The sequence below is a fragment of the Ornithodoros turicata genome, chromosome 3 (assembly GCF_037126465.1).
Source record: "Ornithodoros turicata isolate Travis chromosome 3, ASM3712646v1, whole genome shotgun sequence".
NCBI lineage: Eukaryota > Metazoa > Arthropoda > Arachnida > Ixodida > Argasidae > Ornithodoros > Ornithodoros turicata.
In genome coordinates, this window is record NC_088203.1 from 40,228,165 (window position 1) to 40,246,573 (window position 18,409).

At 44.5% G+C, this 18,409-nt stretch overlaps 2 protein-coding genes across 6 annotated transcripts; one reads left to right on the forward strand and one right to left on the reverse strand.

The window, feature by feature from the left end:
• Positions 1–1,536: 1,536 nt before the first annotated feature.
• Positions 1,537–14,492, reverse strand: LOC135388429 (uncharacterized). 5 transcript variants are annotated; one of them, XM_064617988.1, is made up of 10 exons: positions 13,836–14,490; positions 13,655–13,765; positions 10,973–11,067; positions 10,670–10,819; positions 8,015–8,102; positions 5,561–5,746; positions 4,954–5,166; positions 4,719–4,893; positions 3,959–4,041; positions 1,537–3,602 (listed from the first exon to the last, which is right to left on the reverse strand). In XM_064617988.1, the coding sequence occupies exons 1-10, from the start codon at positions 13,983–13,985 to the stop codon at positions 3,309–3,311; spliced, it is 1,545 nt and encodes a 514-aa protein (XP_064474058.1). In that variant the 5' UTR covers positions 13,986–14,490; the 3' UTR covers positions 1,537–3,308. The 5 variants fall into 5 exon arrangements, with proteins under 5 accessions (XP_064474058.1, XP_064474057.1, XP_064474060.1 ...); XM_064617987.1 differs by having other exon boundaries at positions 4,719–5,166; positions 13,836–14,492; XM_064617990.1 differs by lacking the exon at positions 4,954–5,166 and having other exon boundaries at positions 13,836–14,491.
• LOC135388428 (uncharacterized) lies at positions 14,298–18,007 on the forward strand. The gene is made up of 2 exons (XM_064617986.1): positions 14,298–14,576; positions 15,275–18,007. The coding sequence occupies exon 2, from the start codon at positions 15,275–15,277 to the stop codon at positions 17,672–17,674; it is 2,400 nt and encodes a 799-aa protein (XP_064474056.1). The 5' UTR covers positions 14,298–14,576; the 3' UTR covers positions 17,675–18,007.
• The last annotated feature ends 402 nt before the right edge of the window (positions 18,008–18,409 follow it).

The following is an 18,409-nucleotide window of genomic DNA, read 5'->3' on the forward strand; positions in this document are numbered from 1 at the left end:
GATATTTTGTCATATTGCATGAAACGTGGGCGCAGTTCACGCAAAATTAGAAGAAAAATAAGAAAGGAGTAGAGCGCCCCCCGCTACAAGTGTCCTGACGTCATTTCCATCATTTGTTCACTCCAAGCTTGCACCAAGCCAGTTCGCCAATAGGGAATGTCGACAGAAGTGAAAGACCGCTGAGACACGGAAGAGTAAAGAAGTTTTCTCCGTCACAGAGAAAATGTCTTTATTGTTCCGTGTCTCCGGTTCCAGCCCTCAATGTGGAAGGTCAGCTACTTGTGACGTTACATCCAGTTTCTCCGTCGCGTCGGCAGCGCTCGGATTGCAGCAGTTTCTTTTTTTAGTTACACTCTCCGCTATTCTATTCAATACCTCTTTCATACGCCACACGATGAATGTATTAGCACACGTTTTGAGGACCTTTTCATTGTGCTATTCACAGTGCTATATCCCCCCATCAGGTGAATAACGGCATATCAAACAAGTATACGTTCACATTCCTAAATGGAAAGCACTATGCAAATCAAATGGAACCAGCTTAGAACAACAGAACTAGATAGAACAATAATAGAATAACCAACAGAACATTACAACTTTTATACAGTACTCTTTCTTGATACTTATTCTTTATACAGTACAACCGACTTCAAGAAAGCGCCTCAAACACTTCAAGTGTATGTTAGTCACTTTGGAGTAATTATCCTCCTCGCCCACCTTGACACTATCTTGCCTCCTTTCTGCCGGTCACTCTTCGACTGCTTTTCTAGTTCATGGCCCGGCGTTTGTTGATGGAGCTTCAACTTCTCTGATGGAGGCTGCTGGTTTCTTCTCCTTGGTCTTCGTCTCTGCTGAATGCCACCAAGTGTTGACAATTCCGATCCAAGATCTCCTCTTTCGTTGCTGCAGCGTAAGATGGTGGTCGCTTCGCTACGCTCAGCACTGTGCCAGAGCACCCAGCATCTGTGATCCAGACATCTTCCCCGGGCCTGGAAGACAAGACTTGAAGATAGCTTGCTCGATGCCTGCGGTTGAAATTGCTTGCTTACTTCCTGTTCAGAGTCCGCTCTGTTTGTGCGATCATACGTTCTGACGGCCAACTTGGACGTAACTGCACAGCGGCTTTACGCACCCATGTCTGTGGGCGCCGTTCCATCAACAGCTAGGTACACAGTAAATCCGAAAACACCCTTCTAAGTGTAAATGACATGTTCCAGGGCGCACTCCTTTTTTTACACCTCTCGAATGAGAGTGTTCGAGTACACCTTTTTGAAATGGTGTTTTCTACGAGAAACACCTTTTCTAAATGGTGTATTCTGAAATAAACACCATTTCAAATGGTGTATAATGCTAAAAACACCTTTTTTAGCATCCATTTGTATCAGTGTTTTAACAGGAATACACCATCCGCGTGGTGCCCCTGACCAGAATGGCACGTGCACCATGCTTGCATGGTGTGTCCTTTTGCTGCAATAAAGCAAAAATTTCTATGTGAAGACTGTACAAACTTGAAACTTCTAGAACAATGTGTTACAGTTCCAGAAAAAAATATTTATTGGCAAGAAGATCTGAGGCTGAGAACGACCAGAACTCAACAGTGAAAATTGTTGATATATAGCTACATGAAGCAAACGAACATTGGCAACATAGATAGCATAAGCATATTGAGACACAGCAAACATCCATTTCAGCAGCCACGACTAGAGTAAAGTCCCAAACAAAATATTTTGGAACATGTTTGTTCTAAATGACTAGAACAGGTTAAAACATACTAGTAATAATAAAAGCAATGACAGTGAAGTACATGTATCACAGTTGAGTGTCTGAAACCACACAAGTCACAAACAATATTTAACATATGTTCTAGTTCTTTATCATTTAAGTTAAAGCGATGAAAAAATTGCCTTCAACTTTGGGGTTTACATGTCTGATGAGTGGCACTGGCGTACATAACTCAGAAAATGCTGTTACAAATGCAAGAATGGCTTGCGCTCTGGGAAGGAAAGGGTGGAGCTAAAGCACCGTAAGCATCCTTTTTTACTGTTAACAAAGAGAGGTGACGGAAGATAAATAACGAGGCAATGCCGTACCTTTGAAACCGAGTGAGAGGAGAGAAATGGAGAAGGCGCAACACAGCGTAACCTATTGCCGTGAAACAAGTCCCACGCTCATGCATGCCATCAGTGCGACTGGGCGCATGTTCAAATGTTGTCGTCTGCTAACACTCAGTTGGAAATTATTGGAATTGGAATGCAAGACTGAGCAGTGAGTTAACATCAGGCATTTTGTGAAGCTGAAGGGGTCTGTAGCAGAGGCTTTCGAACTGTTTACTGAAGCCTGGTGAGGAGTGCTTGCCTCCGTCACGTGCGTTTAACCAACACAAGCGATTTTCGGAGTGCAGGGAAACTGTGCAAGATGATGATCCGTCAGTGCACCACACACAGAAGTTAATGTAAATGTTGAGAGTTAGGATGTGATTTGAAAAGACCGAAGGTTAAGCATTCAAGAAATAATGGAGGCAGCTAATTTGGACAAGGAAACTATTCAACAGATTTTGCAGGCCAAATTTAACATCAAAGACAGAAGAATGGAACATCCCAAACTTTTCCAATGCTGACATTGTTATTTGTTGTGCGTAGGTACCCTGACCGACTGTCAGCTTGCACACTTTCTCTGCCCTCACCATAAGCTGCAGTCATAGTTGACAGTAACAAACGCAGAGTCGTTCGCTGTAACAAAAACTGGCAGATGGTAGCAGATGACGTTCTTTGACTGTGTGTCCAGTCGCACTGAGTGGGACCACAGAGCTGATACTTTCACGCCAATGCGTTAGATCATGCTCTGTGGTGCACTCTCCATTTCTCTCCTCTCACTCTCGGTTTCAAAGCTACGGCACCAGTCTCATTATCGTTCGGTCACACCTCTTAGGCTTCCCTGCATAATACAACGGTGCATTAAGTGTCCACACAGGTGAAAAAGGAGGAGCACAATGCTCCAACATTGCAAGCAATGTTGGTATAAAGTTGTTGGATGCTTGGGTCGAAAGTGAAAAACCCAGTAACTGGCAACTCCACGGAAATCTTTGCAAAATCTTTGCATTGGCTACAGTAGTTTCCAAATTATAGAATATAGAATATATAGATAGAATAGAGCATCTTGTGTACCTTCCACAGAAGCTTCAAAAACAGTGTACTTAACAATGCTTGAGTGATTTAATTACTGCGTGTAAAACAAGCTGACGCCAAATACCTAAAAGAAGCTCACTTGAAGCTGGACAGCCTGAAGATGCAGCAGTGAGAGGTTGAAGTCTAAGCGCAGCTGTCAAGAATGTTCCTGTGCCGGTTGAAAAACCGAATCACTGGCGATCGGGCACGCGACTCAGTCACCTTTAAACACAGCCTTTCCAGGGAGCACAGCATGTTGTATGGCTTTTTGTACACAATTTGAAAAAGCCAGTACGCTGAAAGAATAGCGGAGACAGCCTCCTCGATGTCGATGACACGAAACAACAATGTCTTGTCCACATAGACGTGCATGTGCTCAGCATCTTCAATTGTAGCTCCGGTGAAGGTTACGCATGGTGTTTTTGGAAGAGGCTTGCCCTAGAGAAGGAATACAGTATCTATATTACTAGTCATATAAAGAGACTTAATGTGACTCATGCTTTTGGGTGACATACTCTGAAGAAGCATGTGTCAGAGAAATATACAAAGTAATTCAGACAGACAGAGAGAGATAAAAGAAACACATATTGCTTTTGCACAGCTGCAAAGTCCATTTGATTGACTGGAGTGAACAATGAATTACATCTGCACTTGAAAAATCAGAAAGGTAGACACAGACACATTCGTCCTACGATGTAGATGAGCAATAAGTTGGGATTTTTGAAAATTCCTATCCACACATGTAATCATTATCAGGTCTTTGTTTCAAGAATAACAGCGTTCAATATACTTACTTCTTCGAAAAGCATGGCATCAATGGCGTCAGGTTCCCGGACACAGCCCCCAAGGATCCGCAATGCATGAATAGCCAGGAGATCTGGACGGTAGAAAAGAATATGGCAAAAGTTGAACTAACTGAAGAGCAAGGGCAAACACATCAAAGCATCCAGAAAACCCAGGTTTGCATTACAATTAAGGCAGCTCTTGGTGCCAGTGTGTCAAACTGGAAAGCTGAAAATGTAGGCTTGAATTGTGCCACTCGTAACGTTTTAAGAAAGTACAACAGTACGACAATATTCCAGAAAACACTGACTTGGCAACAACTAGGTAAAAAAATAATTGCACATTTCTACACCCATGTAGGCATTCATCACTGGCAGGAAATAAGACAACCTTTGCGGCCTAAAAAGGAAAGTGCTTTTGGCTCTCGTGGCAAGGGACCCATGTGTTACGCACGACAGTCAGTCTCGCTGATCAGTATGCGAGCAGAGGCATCAAAACACTTATTTTATTATCAAGCTGTTTTCAGGTCGATGTTTTCTGCAATGTGGGCATCATGACCCTGGGATTTGGTCCACTTGTAAATAAAACAGCCCAGCTGAGACAATGATGTAAGACTACATTTAAATTACATAATGTTGGAAACATAGCAGAAAATGACTGATTTCGTACTTGTAATGATGTGAAATGAAGGTTGCACAAGCAACAGGAATGGTATTTCCCTAGGACTACCCAACTAAATCAGAAGTTAAAATGATAATCATAAAAACTCACGTTTACGACGTCTCTCACAAATGCCAGTTCGTGCCTCATCAGCAAATATTAATTCTCGTAGTTCCTCCTTGCAGTTGATTCTGTTTCTGACTGCGAGCTCCCGTAGCCGCTGAAGAGCAGCTACCATTTGTTGATATGGGTGTTGCCCGTATCTTCTTTCACATTCCTTGAAGAACTGGAAAATGAACAAGAAGGTCATTGTGATGCTGCAATATCGCAAACACGGCCTACATACTCTTGCGGCATCCATTAAGTAGGGATATGTCTGTTTGACAGTGGGCACTGGCAATGTCACAAGAGCCGCTGTTCTTTGTTTCATTGTGAGCTGCATTCTGATACCGATAAGCTCTTCATTGGGTGCATCTTTCTTGTGCTCCTTTATGAGCCACTCCTGGTGGTCACGTGCACTGGCATCATCCTCTCCTTCTACGTGGGAAGTGCTAGCATGCTGTTTGTGATAAGGCCATTAAGCATACTGCAGCAAGCAACAAAAAGCAGACTTGTGAATAGCATACATATATCTCCACACACACACACACATTCCAAAGGTGCTGTGAAAACTGCCATTACTAAGACAAGTATGATATGCAACAGCTGGCAGAAGCGATGAACACGTCTGGACTCAGTGACAACCAATTTTTCGTTTCCATTCTCAGGCATGGCAAAACCAATTTTACAAAATTCTGCACTTCATTACTGAAAAGATATGGGTAGTTCCACCTGTAATCGACTGGGCTCTACAGGCGACATATTTCAGGCCTACAGGCCTGGTCAAATTATAAGTGAAAGTACCCAGATATCAACTTGTGCAGTGCCATGATGTTCGAAAATGAGTTACGTACGGCAGTGATGTCGCTATGTAACTTCCGACGCTTGAGCACTTCCTCGGAGGCATCAAAACTGTCACCTTCAGGCTTACGTTTCGTTTGTTTGCCATACTTGAGTCTGTTTGCTTCCACCCTCTCATCGTTTGGCATTTTCCTTCGTTCATTCTTGAATTTCATTGTGAGGGACGTTAGCCACGATTCCTAAAATTTGATGCCAAAAATGCCTTATCCAGTGTCAACTCTGAAGGAAAAATGCTAAAGTTACTAGAGCACTGCACGAGCCTCAATTTGTCAGCCCGGCCAGTAGATACATGTTGCTATACCGACCCGTGCCAAACCCAAACGGAAGACTGAGCCCAGTTTTTCATTTGGGTGTGGCACAGGAGGCCTTACCTGACTTGGGCCACAAGCCGGTAAGCCATTCCTGGCCTGACTAGCAGAAATGTGTCCAAATGCAGTATGTTTTTGCGAACACAGCTATACCTAAAGAATGTTCGGTCATTCCACGCGAAACAATCCAATGGCTCTGCTTGGCTTGTTACCTTTCCTGCTAAAAAAATCATGACAGTTCGTAGCCGCATGTTATGTCTCGTGATCGAATAGTTTGATGTTAATGTTAACCGTTTACACGCCAGGCGCCATTGAAGCACGTGTCGCACACACAAACCACCACTTGCCCAAATTCCTGCAGCTGTGCTTCTGGTGTACCTAGAAGCTTGCGACTTTTTCTAAATCATAGAAGAAGTCCGACTTTAGAACCTCGGTGAAATTCCTGTGTCCTTGCCCTGATCAGTCAGGGTGGCAAAAGGGCAAGGGTTCAGTCCAGCTGCTACATGGTGAAAAATTGGAACCCGAGAAACGGACAGAGGAGGGACGACACGACACGTTCTCGAAGACATTCTCGAGAACGTGTCGTGTCGTCCCTCCTCTGTCCCTTTCTCGGGTTCCCATTTTTCATCAATCAGGGTGCTCGGAAGCACTGCCAAATACGATTTTTCCATGAGTTTGCCATCTTATTGCGCACGGTAGGCAAAAAGAAATTGTGTGAATATTTTTTTGCACGATGTTTGCAAAAAAAAATTCACAGTGAGTAGGTCGGTTTTAAAACGCAGCATCGATGTTGTTTTGTAGAACACCCCTTCCCCTACAACATATAAAATCTCGAAGGTGTCTCTCCATAAACGTGAGAAAAAATTTTTCCCCCAACGGACATCACGTTAGTCACTGGTTCCGAACACACTGATTGGTCACGGTGGGGACATAAGAATTTCACCAAGGTTCTAAAGTCGGCCTTAAAAAAAAAAAAATCGCAACGTTCTTAGCACACCTGATGAGTCGCTACAGCCATTCAGGTAAGTTGTGGTTTGTGTGTGGGACGCCTACTTCAGTGATGTCTGGCACGTAAACGGTTAACATTAGCATCAAAATATTTGGTCAGTAGACATAACATGTGACTACGAACTGTTATGATTTTGTTCAGCCCGAAAGACAACAGGTCGAGCGCAGCCATTGGATCGTATCACGTGGAATGACCACGTTACAAGGAAACCGGATACTGTCTTTATGGTACTTGAGTTAAAAATATGTGCTATTCTTGAAGTAGCACCTGGCTGTAGCTCATATACTTCAAACAGCCTGTTTTCCTTTCATTGCTTGTTATGTGAAGTGCAGCTTCCAAAAACTAAAAAAAAGGAGAACACATGCAATGGACACAATGGAAATTTTGCTGTCATGTTGCAACTTGAATGCCGTGACAAGTTTTACAATGCAGAAGTTTTTTGCACCAAAGTCGGGTGCGGGTCATGTAAAGCTCATCGGCTTTGGGCTTTAGCCGGGTTCAGTTTCTTTTTTTTTTTTTGTGTGTGTGTGTGTTAGGTTTGGCTCCTTGTGAAACCCACAATTTTCCTGAAATAAGAAGCCCACTGTATTGGGGGTATTTCATATGCTCGCTGTGATTGTACGTGTCCCAACTCCTAGTCATTGCTTACAGTAATCACTCTCCAACACTCTCGTATCCTGCGATAATGAGGTGAGGGATAATGACTGGTAATCATCTGATGTAAAACTCAAGCACGGCCCGTTGCAGTGCTCTAACGAGAACCTCAATATGAAAGGTGGGGTGCCAAATGTTGCACAGCAGCCTTTGATACAATACAAAGGATGGTTTGAAAACAAATCAGGAAAAAGCATCCTGCTACCATGCCATGCAAGCACATGCAACTGAGCTCAGGGTGTTCGCAATCAATAACGATAGTAACATGCATGCAGGATTAGAACTAAGTACAGGAAAGCACAGGGCACACTACAGCATGCAAAAGTTCGCTCATTCCCATTTGAAGGGGAGCTCCAAAATGAAACAGTCCCAAAGAAATTAAAAGGTCACACCTGCACCTAGCTTCATTGCACGTTGCATATTGTTAATTCTTGTTCACTAATTATGCAGTGCTATAAACTCATGTATGTACTCACATGGCCTGCTCCTATTGCATCAGCTAGAAATGGGTAGCGAGCCAGGAGCATAGTTACAACTTTCGAATAGAATCTCCTACTGGGAGTTCTAGAATAAAATATGCCAACAAGGAATGGAAGGAATGTGATTTGTTGTGAACACACTGATACCCAAACTTAAAACACACAACAATAAGGAAAAGAAAAAGGAAGAAAGAGAAGTTGAAAATCTACAAATGAGCTAAGAACGAGCTGCATGGTGGTCACGTAAAAATAAGGTGGGGTTTCGTCTGCACATTAATGACATGGTAAAGCAACCTTCTCCTAGCGCCAGTTGACTACAAAGTAAAGAGTACTGCATAGCAGCACTTCAGCAAGACATTTATGAAAGGGATGCAACATCTAAAAGCCATGGAAAATGTATGGGAAAGCACATTAGTGAACTCCACCTTCATGCAACGTAGAAGAAGTACCTATTTTCCACACCCCAGGTAAGAGAAGGAGCCAAGCAGTACAGAGTGAAGCCCGATTCTAGTGAACCAACGCAGAAGGGATCGGTTTTGTTCGAGGAAAACATTTTTGCGCTTTGAAGGGCAGAGTCTGTTCACGGGCACTTAACTCGCGGGGATGGGGTCCAAGCAGTTTTTTGTACATAGTGAATTGACCGTTTTGCATGAACTTAAGTTCGCCTATTGCCCGGGAAATGCAAAAAACAGTTCCACACGAAAATAGCCATTTATACAGTAATGAATGCATCAGGAACGGTTATGACAATTTAGCTCAATTTAATGACTCAATTTATGACGAACTTCGGATGTAACGAACAGGTTGCATGTGACCTCCAAATTCGTTATAATTGGGATTCACTGTACAAGGGAAAGCAAGCATTAATTAGAGGCACTATGCTGGAAAACAACATGGCAATATGCAGGAGGGATGTTGCACAAACATTTTCTGCAAAAATGGGTGGCATCACTAGGTGGGTGCTAAACTAGGTGCACACCAGGGGTGCCAAACATCGGGCTGCATGCTGTCCCTGAGCACGACCTGCGGGATTTTGATCTTTGGGTATGTGTGTGACATACTACATGACTAAGGCAATAAGGTGACTCCTGAGGATATCCTGCACATTGGCATTTCATGTCACCAAGCAATGGCTTACATTTTAAGGAAGCCGTGTGGTGAGCTTTCATCGCACATTAAAGAACACTCAGGTGGGCAAAAGCAATCCACAGATCGACCGCTGTGGCGTCGCTCATGATCTCCGTTGTCTCGTGACATAAACCCCCAATTATTAAAATTATAATTACATTTTATGGAAGACGAATGCATCAAAAGCCCTTCAGGATCCATCTTGTGTGTATATGTGCAAAAGATCAAACAAAATAATACGGTGGATTCTCCAACACCAGATCAGTTGAAAGTTATGCTTAACTCATACACACCATAATGGACCAGGTATATTTACTCTGTTGTAATGTGCACTCAATAAGCCGAACTTGCACTTAACCTGAACAAACACTGCTGGATACTGGGTGTGATTGAGTTATTGAGAGTTTACTGTACTGGTTGCAAATGCCACTTAGGACAGCACAGGAACAACTTTAAATTGCAAAAAAATTCAATTTCCTTCGACTGGCCTCTAAAAATTTTGCAAGTAGTCGGTCCCATGCTTTCTGCGCACAGAAACAAAAAGTTATTTCATGAATTTGTCTAAGTGAACTGTAAACAATTCCCACATGGAAGTAACTGAAAAAATTAGCAGGAAAACTGTCTTCAGCAAACAACCCCGCAGAAAGTGTTAAGGATAAATTTGGGCAGATCTGCGACATACTCTCTCTCTCTGTTATAGAAATTCGTATACGAAGAGGGGTGTCAAGTCCTGTAGATCACATAAACAAAATACAGAGACTGACACTGAAGATTTTTGTTTAAGTTTAATTTGTACAAGCTTTCGTGTGGAGGTCCACGCTTCCTCAGGTACCCGAGGAAGCGTGGACCTCCACGCGAAAGCTTGTACAAATTAAACTTCAAAAATCGTCAGTGTCTGTCTCTGTATTTTGTTTATGTTATAGAAATTGTACAATTGAAAAAGTCAACACACAGCTCGGTCTTCGCAGTGCTTTTAATAACTCTGTTTTTGTTGTGAGGACACTGCTTTTACGAAATACCCGGCGTCTTTAGCCGCCACAGAGCACTTCACTAAGGCAGCGATAAAAGAAAACTGGATGCTATTTTTATGCTACTTGAGTACGAATCAGGTGTTACCAATTATGTAGCACCGGTTTCATACTCAGGTAGCAGAAAAATAGGTATAATTTTCCTTTTATCGGTCTCCTTATGTCACTCTGCGGTTGCAAAAAAAAAAAAAAGAAAACACCAGGTATATTTTGCATGGTGTTTCCCGCAGGGTTGCTTTGTTAATCGAGCAGGGTTTCAAGGCACGTTTCTCCTCCATTAGAGGAACCACACTAACAACTTTTGTGGCCGTCATATGCCAATTTCCTGGCATATTATCTGTTCCTGTTTCGAGCAAAGGGAGGAGTACTGTGGCACTCCATGATGTACCGTAACAGCAAATGCAGCCCGCAATTCAATTCGAGTTTGAGACCCTTGGTGCAGACCATTACATCTGGCACATACCATGTTGTGCGCATCGTACGTATTTCTACTTACATGCTGCACTTTATCATAGACTGGAAGAGGATGTTAATAATTTTCTTGTGCAGTGACGACGTCACAGGTGCGTCAGCCCTCAACAGTGTATGAATTGTTCCGAAGTCTGGGAAGAGATAGTCTCTCCCGTGATGATCGCTGCCATCGTTCCTGTACAATAGTAATGCAAGCAAATGAAGCAGCAAGGGGAATGGAATTCATTTGCATGGCTCTCACAAGCTGTTATACTGACGAGCAAGTGACCGTTGTGCAAATGTTTTCTGAAAGCCAGTGCCCGTGCTTTGCAAATAACATGTTACTCACATCTCCGTCAGACAGATGGTTTCTACTGAGCCACTAGGATGAGCTTGAGGTGTGGATTGCTCGGGCAAGGAAGATATAGGAACTTCGGCACGGCTCTGAAGCCAACAGCATCAATATGTTAGTCATGCATGCTAGAATGTGACCAAAATTCTGTGCTAAAGTCGTGCACTAATGAGAGCACTCCACTGACGAAAACCAGTGGTACGATACTAGGCTGCTGAGGAGGCCTGTGCAAATGTGTGAGAAACACAGCAGGTGCGGGAACATCTCAGCTCCACGCCAAAGTTTGCCCAGGGTCCACAACAACGCGAGATGCTAACATGAAGGACAGGTCCTCACATTCATCTTAGGAACTTGCATAGCAGCAAATCTAGGCACAGTTTTGTGTGGGTGCAAGACAGACAGATGTGTACTGTGATTGTCGAGCTATTTTTCTTCTGTTCTGTCTAAAATCACAAAGGACAACTCAGCCCAACACTATGGCCATCAACAGTCCTGTCCTGGGACCCCTGAAAAGCATTGGGTTCACCAGCCTGTGCTTACTTTGCTTATTTGGATACCTGACACTGCTACAAGCTTAACAGGAAGTGCTTTAGCATTGGACTTCCGGGTCAACAACCAGACCTACATTACTGGGGGTATGTTACAACTTAAAGGGATTGTTTGCTCCCCAAGCCCCATTTCGGATATTTTTCTGCAATGTCTTCATGTCAGCATGACAAACGATGTGACAGCTCTAATTTTCACTTACTTTGACGTTACAATTACAATACTGTCGCTTTTAGATGGATTGCTTTGAAACTCCTGCGTTAGAGAACTGCTCCCACGTGATTCTGACCATTTGTGGGCGCCTCAGAAGTGTCCAGTGTTCCACCATTACAAGTAAGACTGGCGGCCATCGTTATCAGGGGATGCATGACTGAAGGGCATGTCATGTGCACAGATAAAGCAATTCTGTCGGTGCTCCTCCCCAATGCCTGGCTACTCTGTCTCCAGCAACATAAACTTGCATGCGCCTTTGCAAACACTGAATTTCAATCAAAAGGAATGGAAGGGGATCTCTTTAGGAACGAATGAGCTTGCAAAGCGTGCTTTTTATGTACACGCAGATGAGTGAACCATCCCTTTAATCTACATTATTTGTAACGAAGTGGCAAATCAACCGTGACCTGGAGAGGTAATTTCTCTTGTATTCTCCCAAGTGAACGTACCACTGCATCGGTGTTGCCATTTGGGTGTAGTGCGCGGTTCTTCGTCCCGACGTCGGGTCTCGCGACTTCTTGCACAGGCCGACAATATTCAGCCCGTGCAGTGCTCTAGGATGCCCTGTGCTCGAATAACGGTAGTGGTTTCTTAATGTATGTATGTGACTTCATTGCTTTCTGAGAAAAAAATAGCTGCATTAGCTCTCCTTTCGCAGTGATTACTAGTTCCTTGCACGTGAGAATGTTACGTTCAGTTCTCAAAAAGCTTGCATGTATCATTGGTGTCCTGAACATGAACGAGTAGGATTTGTTTGACAGCTTGCATGCTTAGGTTAATCATGCAGCTGAGGGTCAAGTGGGGTGGCCCAATATGACCTGAAAACAATGCAAAGAAACACGAGATTCGTAATAAATTACTGACAACAGCCACTTAACCTCCCACAGAAAAAACCAAGCAAGAGATGGTTGTGAGCAATCTTCCAGATCCTGGAAGAGCAGCCACTGCGTAGTTTAGGTCACAGACAACGGAGCCAACCAGACCCAACTAAACATGCCAAATTACCAAGCCTGAACGAATTATTACGTAATTGCCTGACCACATTTCATTAATACATTACGACCCCTAAGCGAGCTGCCAGTATTTATTCCAGAAAAGGTGTGTGTGTGTGTGTGAGGGGGGGGGGGGGGGGGGTAGCGGGTTGTAATTTCAGTCCAAAGGTCCTTCCAACTACAGCACTGCACGGGCCGAATTTTTAGGTCTGAGCCCGGCTCTTCTGGCCCCGACAACTTTCAACACTGCGGCGCCATCCGGAGCCTGCAACACGTTCTTTTTGCCCTGGGATACCGAATGTTAAGCTACAGAATGATTTTTTTCATTTCTGGGCCCTGGGCCCGGCCCCGCAGAGTTAAGCCCAGACCCGGCCCGCTTAAAAATCCCTGGGCAGTACTCTACTTACAGATGCAATAATTTTCAATGTCATAGGGGCGACGCCCTCCACACTTCGCAGCGCCCATGTTCCAAACCAAACATGGTCGGCGCCAAAATAGTGGTCTAGGTTTAGGGACGCCGTGGTGTACACAGAAAAAAAAAAAAAACACTCGCTCCATTCCCTGTCCCAAATGCACTACCAAAGGTTCAGTTTCGTAGGGTGGTTCGAGCCCACTGAGCCAAGGTGATCCCATCTTTTTCATGTGCGACCAGCACCCGCCCTGCCAGCGTCTCGCTCTGGGTTCTGTGAGACTGGTTCATTGTACTCAAAGGTGTAGGAAAGTATAAGCGGAGAGAACACAGTCGTTACTCTCAGGTTACGAGTCAACCCGGCGAGACCTTTGCGCGTCTGCCAGCAATTACAACCCGTGACAAGCACAGGAGCGGAAAGTATCCGTGACGCCACTCTTTCGACAACAAGGCAGCGTGCGGTTGAACGTGAATGCCTCACGGTCCTCACTGCAGAAACAATGAACGGGCGTACACTACCTCATCTTCAAGCTGAGCTGATGTTGCGCGCACCGCGCGAATAGTCGACATATGCAATATCTCGTCACCGTCGTCCAGGTCCACGAAATCATTGAAGTCCTTGTCCAGTACCTGAAAGAACACAGTACATAAGACACTACAATGGGCTCGCAATAAAATATTGTGAACAGAAACAACGTACCTGAAACCTGTCATCCATTTTGACATGAGGCGCCAAAACGCTGGACGCCATGATGGCACGCTTAAGTGCAGAAACTGTTCCCTCGTCCAGATGACATTTGCGCCTGATCTCGGCGTGAGGGACGACTAACAAGCAGACTACCGCTGCCATTTCGACGTAGGACGCCTTCAGGTACAAAGAGCAAAAGCAAACAAAATCTACAGACGAAGCACCTACGGAGTTGCAACCGCCATTTGCATGATGTTGTATTGGATCGCATTGGATTGTCTTAGAACGGATTGTCTAAGCAATAGAAATGTCAGTTACCCTAAGTTACCCGATCTTAAAGCCCCCTGCCCTGGGCCTGACATCCTTGCAATTATATTTCGAGAAAATTGTTTATCGTTAGCGTTGTGAAACAATTCTTTGTAGTTGGCTTTTGTTCAATCAATCATCATCATCGGTTCCGGTTTTCGCTGCTGCCAGAAAGTCGGCTTCCATCGGTACATCAGCCCAAAGAAAAGAACTACTTGACGACTTGACGCTGGATATGCTCAATTTTCGACGCTTCAGGAGTCATTTTGATGTCCTAACTCATGCTCACACAGTCAGGATAAACGTCAGCGTTGCAACACTGTAAACTACAAATTTCGACTGAGCATCTCCGTGATGGCTTTGCAACGGCGTCGCAACTCCAGACTCAACAGCTAGATCTTGCTCGGCTGTGTGTACGCGTGGTATCGCCGGTGGAAGCTGTTCAGTGTAAGTAGAATAACAAGGCGCTGTTAACAAAAGTTGTTCTGACTTGACAAACTTGTGTTTGCACTCGTATTCACAAATCTTGGACGGCGCAGTTCAAGTATTGAATTGTGCAGCTGACGTATGGTATTAATAAAGTGCAATGCATACACCGTGGTTTTACGAGAGCCCTTTTATTTGCTGGTAGTGAGTACCCTAAACTGCCCCACCTATTTCCAATGCCATGTGGGCAAGCAGCGCAGCCACATTAAACCTTGCTTTGATTTCGAGAAGACGGTTCATGGGTTTAAATAAGATAGACGATTTAATAATAATAATAATTGGAGGTTTACGTCGCGAGACAACTGAGATCATGAGCGACGCCACAGCGGTCGGTCTGTGGATTGCTTTTTGCCCACCTGAGGGTTCTTTAACGTGCTCATCATGAAAGCTCATCACACGGCACCCCGTATTTAACGTCCCTCGCGGAAGACGGCGTGTCTAAGCAACTTGTACCCTGCCACCAAGTTGCTGGCGTCCTCGGCCGGGTTCGAACCCGCGATCTCGGGATCAGAAGGCGAACACGTTACCGACTGAGCCACCGAGGCCGGTGATAGACGATTTGTGGAGTGGTATTAATGCACTAGCTATCCGAAAGCAATACTTTATGAGCACTACAGCACTACCTTATCATAGACTGAATTCTTGAAATTGTTTTACAGATGCCAGGGGTCCGTCATTTTTGTTGCCCGAGGTGCCAATGGAGGGAATTTACGTTGAAATCTCTGTTCCGTCATCTGCATGTGGCCCATGGCAGCGAGTGCAATTGGACCTGCGGACTGAGCGGGTGCATGCGGTCTTTTCCACGTTTTCCTTCTTATCGAAAACATGTGTTCCACAAACACAGTGAGCTCCTTCAGGGAGAAGCAAGCAACACGCCCACTGATCTTGAAGATGCCCATAACCAGTCTTCCACCCAAAGTGATCTGAGTGTGCCTCACGGTGCTGGTACATCATCCGACGTGATAGCTGAAGACAGCCTTGGAATTTCCGAAAGTGAGGAGGATGCAACTACAGAGGAGCCAGATTACCTGAGGCAGCTTGCTATGTTACTTCTGAAATGGAAGGAAGGCAAGCGACTACCGGAAACAACCCTCAACGAAATTGCCGGTGACGTAATATGCTACATTCAGGGCATTGCTGATCGTGTATCAGAATCTGGGCAGCAGGTGGAACTTCTGTCTAGGATCAGGGACCAGATCGAAGTATTGACAACACATAATGGCAGAGATGACTACTGGAGATCTCACCTGCCATTTGTGGAACCTGTGTCCATTACATTGGGAACCAATGAACATGGGAAACGCTGCATATTTCACTATGTCCCCATATGCGAAGTGCTAAAAAAATTGCTTGATGTTCCGGAGGTGTACAGCAGCTTCTGGTACTCGGAAACAGAGGACGGCTACCTGTCAACACCCTTCGATGGAACAGCATTCCAGCAGCATTCATTCTTCAAGGGGGACCGGAAAAAGATATGTGTTCAGTTATATGCTGACGAGTTCGAAGTCTGCGATCCGTTGGGGAGTAAGAGAGGCAAGCACAAGCTACTGGGTGTGTACTTCTCCGTCCTCAATGTTCCCCAGCGATCAACGCTTTCACAGATCCACCTTGTGCTGCTGGTCAAAGACAAGGATGCGTCAGCATATGGCCTTCAGAAGGTTTTCCAACCTCTCATGCAAGATATCCTCAAACTGGAAGAGGAGGGGATTGTTGTAAATGGAGAAATTCACAAGGGAACTATTTTCGTGGTGACTGGAGATAACCTTTCAAGCCATCGCATTGGTGGATTCAAGTGTAGCTTTAGTGGTGGCAGGATTTGCCGTTTTTGCTTGGCACTGCGGAACGAGATCAGCCACAAACACTTGGAAAGTGACTTTGTTATTCGATCACCCGAAGGGCATCTTCATCACCTGCAAATGCTGAAGAACGGAATCCCTACCTTGTCCCTATATGGTGTACGTGAGTCGTGCCCGTTGAGCACGAGTGGCTTTCAGCCCACCGAACATTTTCCACCCGATGTCATGCATGACGTTTTAGAGGGTGTTATTCCGTTTGTGATGAAGCATATCATTGGTCACCTGATATCGAACAAGTTCTTCTCCCTCGACCACCTCAACCAGCGCATTGTAACATATGGCTATGGCATGTGTGACTCAAAAAATAAGCCTGAGAAGTTGTCACAGGAGTTCCTAAAAGGCAAAGGTTCGATGAAGGGAAGTGCGTCCCAGATACTTTGCTTTTTTAGGCACTTCACGTTGTATGTTGGTGACTCCATTCCCTCGGGAAACAGTGCCTGGGAACTCTACCTTCTCCTGCGAGAGATTGTGGACTTGGTTATGAGCCGGAAGCTGCCGACCCACTACGTCCCGTACTTACACCGGCTTATCCATTTTTTCTGCATAGACTTTCAAAACCTGTTCCCACAAACTGCTGTTCCCTGCAAACTGCATTTCTTGGTCCACTATCCATCCCTTACCTACAAGTACGGTCCCCTTGTTAACCTTTGGGCCATGCGTTTCGAGGGGAAACACCAGTATTTTAAAGATATGGCACGCAAGCTACACAGTTTCAAGAATGTCACGCGTACTTTAGCATACAGGCACCAGTACCTTCAGGCGTACATCTTGTCAGAAGCATTCAAGACTGACTCTCTTTCTGTTGCTGGAAGCCGACCAGTGGTACCCGAGCACGTTGCAGAGGTAGTGAGGTCTTACATTGAGCTCAGGAGCACTGAGGTGCCAAACATTTCCATTCTGAATTCAGTGAAGCTTGGAGGGATGCTCTTTGTTCCTGGTGCACCGCTGCTTTACAGAGTCAATGGCGATGATCTCCCAGACTTCATTCAGGTGTGCAATATCTACTCCATTAACAAGGAGATAATTTTTGAGGTCCGTGAACTCCTTACTGTAGAGTTTGATAGGCACTATCACGTTTATGTGGTCTGCTTAACAGACAATTGCTTTGTCGTAACTGACATTTCAGGCCTTAAAACTGATGTGTTATGCCTTGCACAAAAGGGTGACAAATACATAGTCAGTGCTCGCAGTGCTCTGCTGTAGAGGAAGGAGAGCAAATATCAAACGTCATTTGACATGCACATATGTGATGCCGTGCTGCTCTTTACTTCCTTCTCATGCTCTTTTCCCCTTTATGATATATTTTGTTGTGAAAACACAATTCTGATGTATAGTCACACGCGTTCACATGTGTTTGAACTGTTTCCTTTGACGGTGCCTGCAGCATTGTGCACACTTGCTCAAGGCACATTGGCTTCCTTTCCTTCCTGTTACTCTGTGCTCAAGCCAATTATTGAGATGGTCAGCATATTTTACAACAAATGTATATATATGTATGTATATATAATATATAAATATAATGTGTATTAGAAAGCATTCAGTATATATTAACCACTCTGAACTGATGGCTGTCTGTCGGCAGACTTCAGTGAACAATTCAAACAGCCAAATGGTGTAAGTGCCTTTGAAATGTCGCATGGGATCACACTGACACAATATTTCTTCCCTAACTTAACTCGCTTTCGAAAACACCCTTTCTGACATGCTTTCGGTTAAAATGGTGTAACAGGGGGCAACAGGGTGTGCAGAAGGGTGTAAATCACTTCAGCACCTTTTTTGATCCCAGCATCTGGAGTTAAAAAGGGTGCTGTTTTAAAAACTCTTTTTTAAACTCTGCCTGTTACACTCTTCATCATGGTCACTGGAGTAAAAAAAGGAGTATATCACTTAAAACACCCTTTTTGTGTAGAAAAGGGTGTTTTTGGATTTACTGTGTAG

What these genes read in the sequence shown, in the direction of transcription:
- LOC135388429 (XM_064617987.1), bottom strand. Translation starts at nt 13,985, where the DNA reads ATGGCAGCGGTAGTCTGCTTGTTAGTCGTCCCTCACGCCGAGATCAGG. An exon ending in AAATGGATGACAGGTTTCAG is followed by an intron (nt 13,766 to 13,835) that starts GTACGTTGTTTC and finishes GTGTTCTTTCAG; the next exon opens with GTACTGGACAAGGACTTCAA. An exon ending in ACCATCTGTCTGACGGAGAT is followed by an intron (nt 10,820 to 10,972) that starts GTGAGTAACATG and finishes ACTATTGTACAG; the next exon opens with GAACGATGGCAGCGATCATC.
- LOC135388428 (XM_064617986.1), top strand. Translation starts at nt 15,275, where the DNA reads ATGCCAGGGGTCCGTCATTTTTGTTGCCCGAGGTGCCAATGGAGGGAA.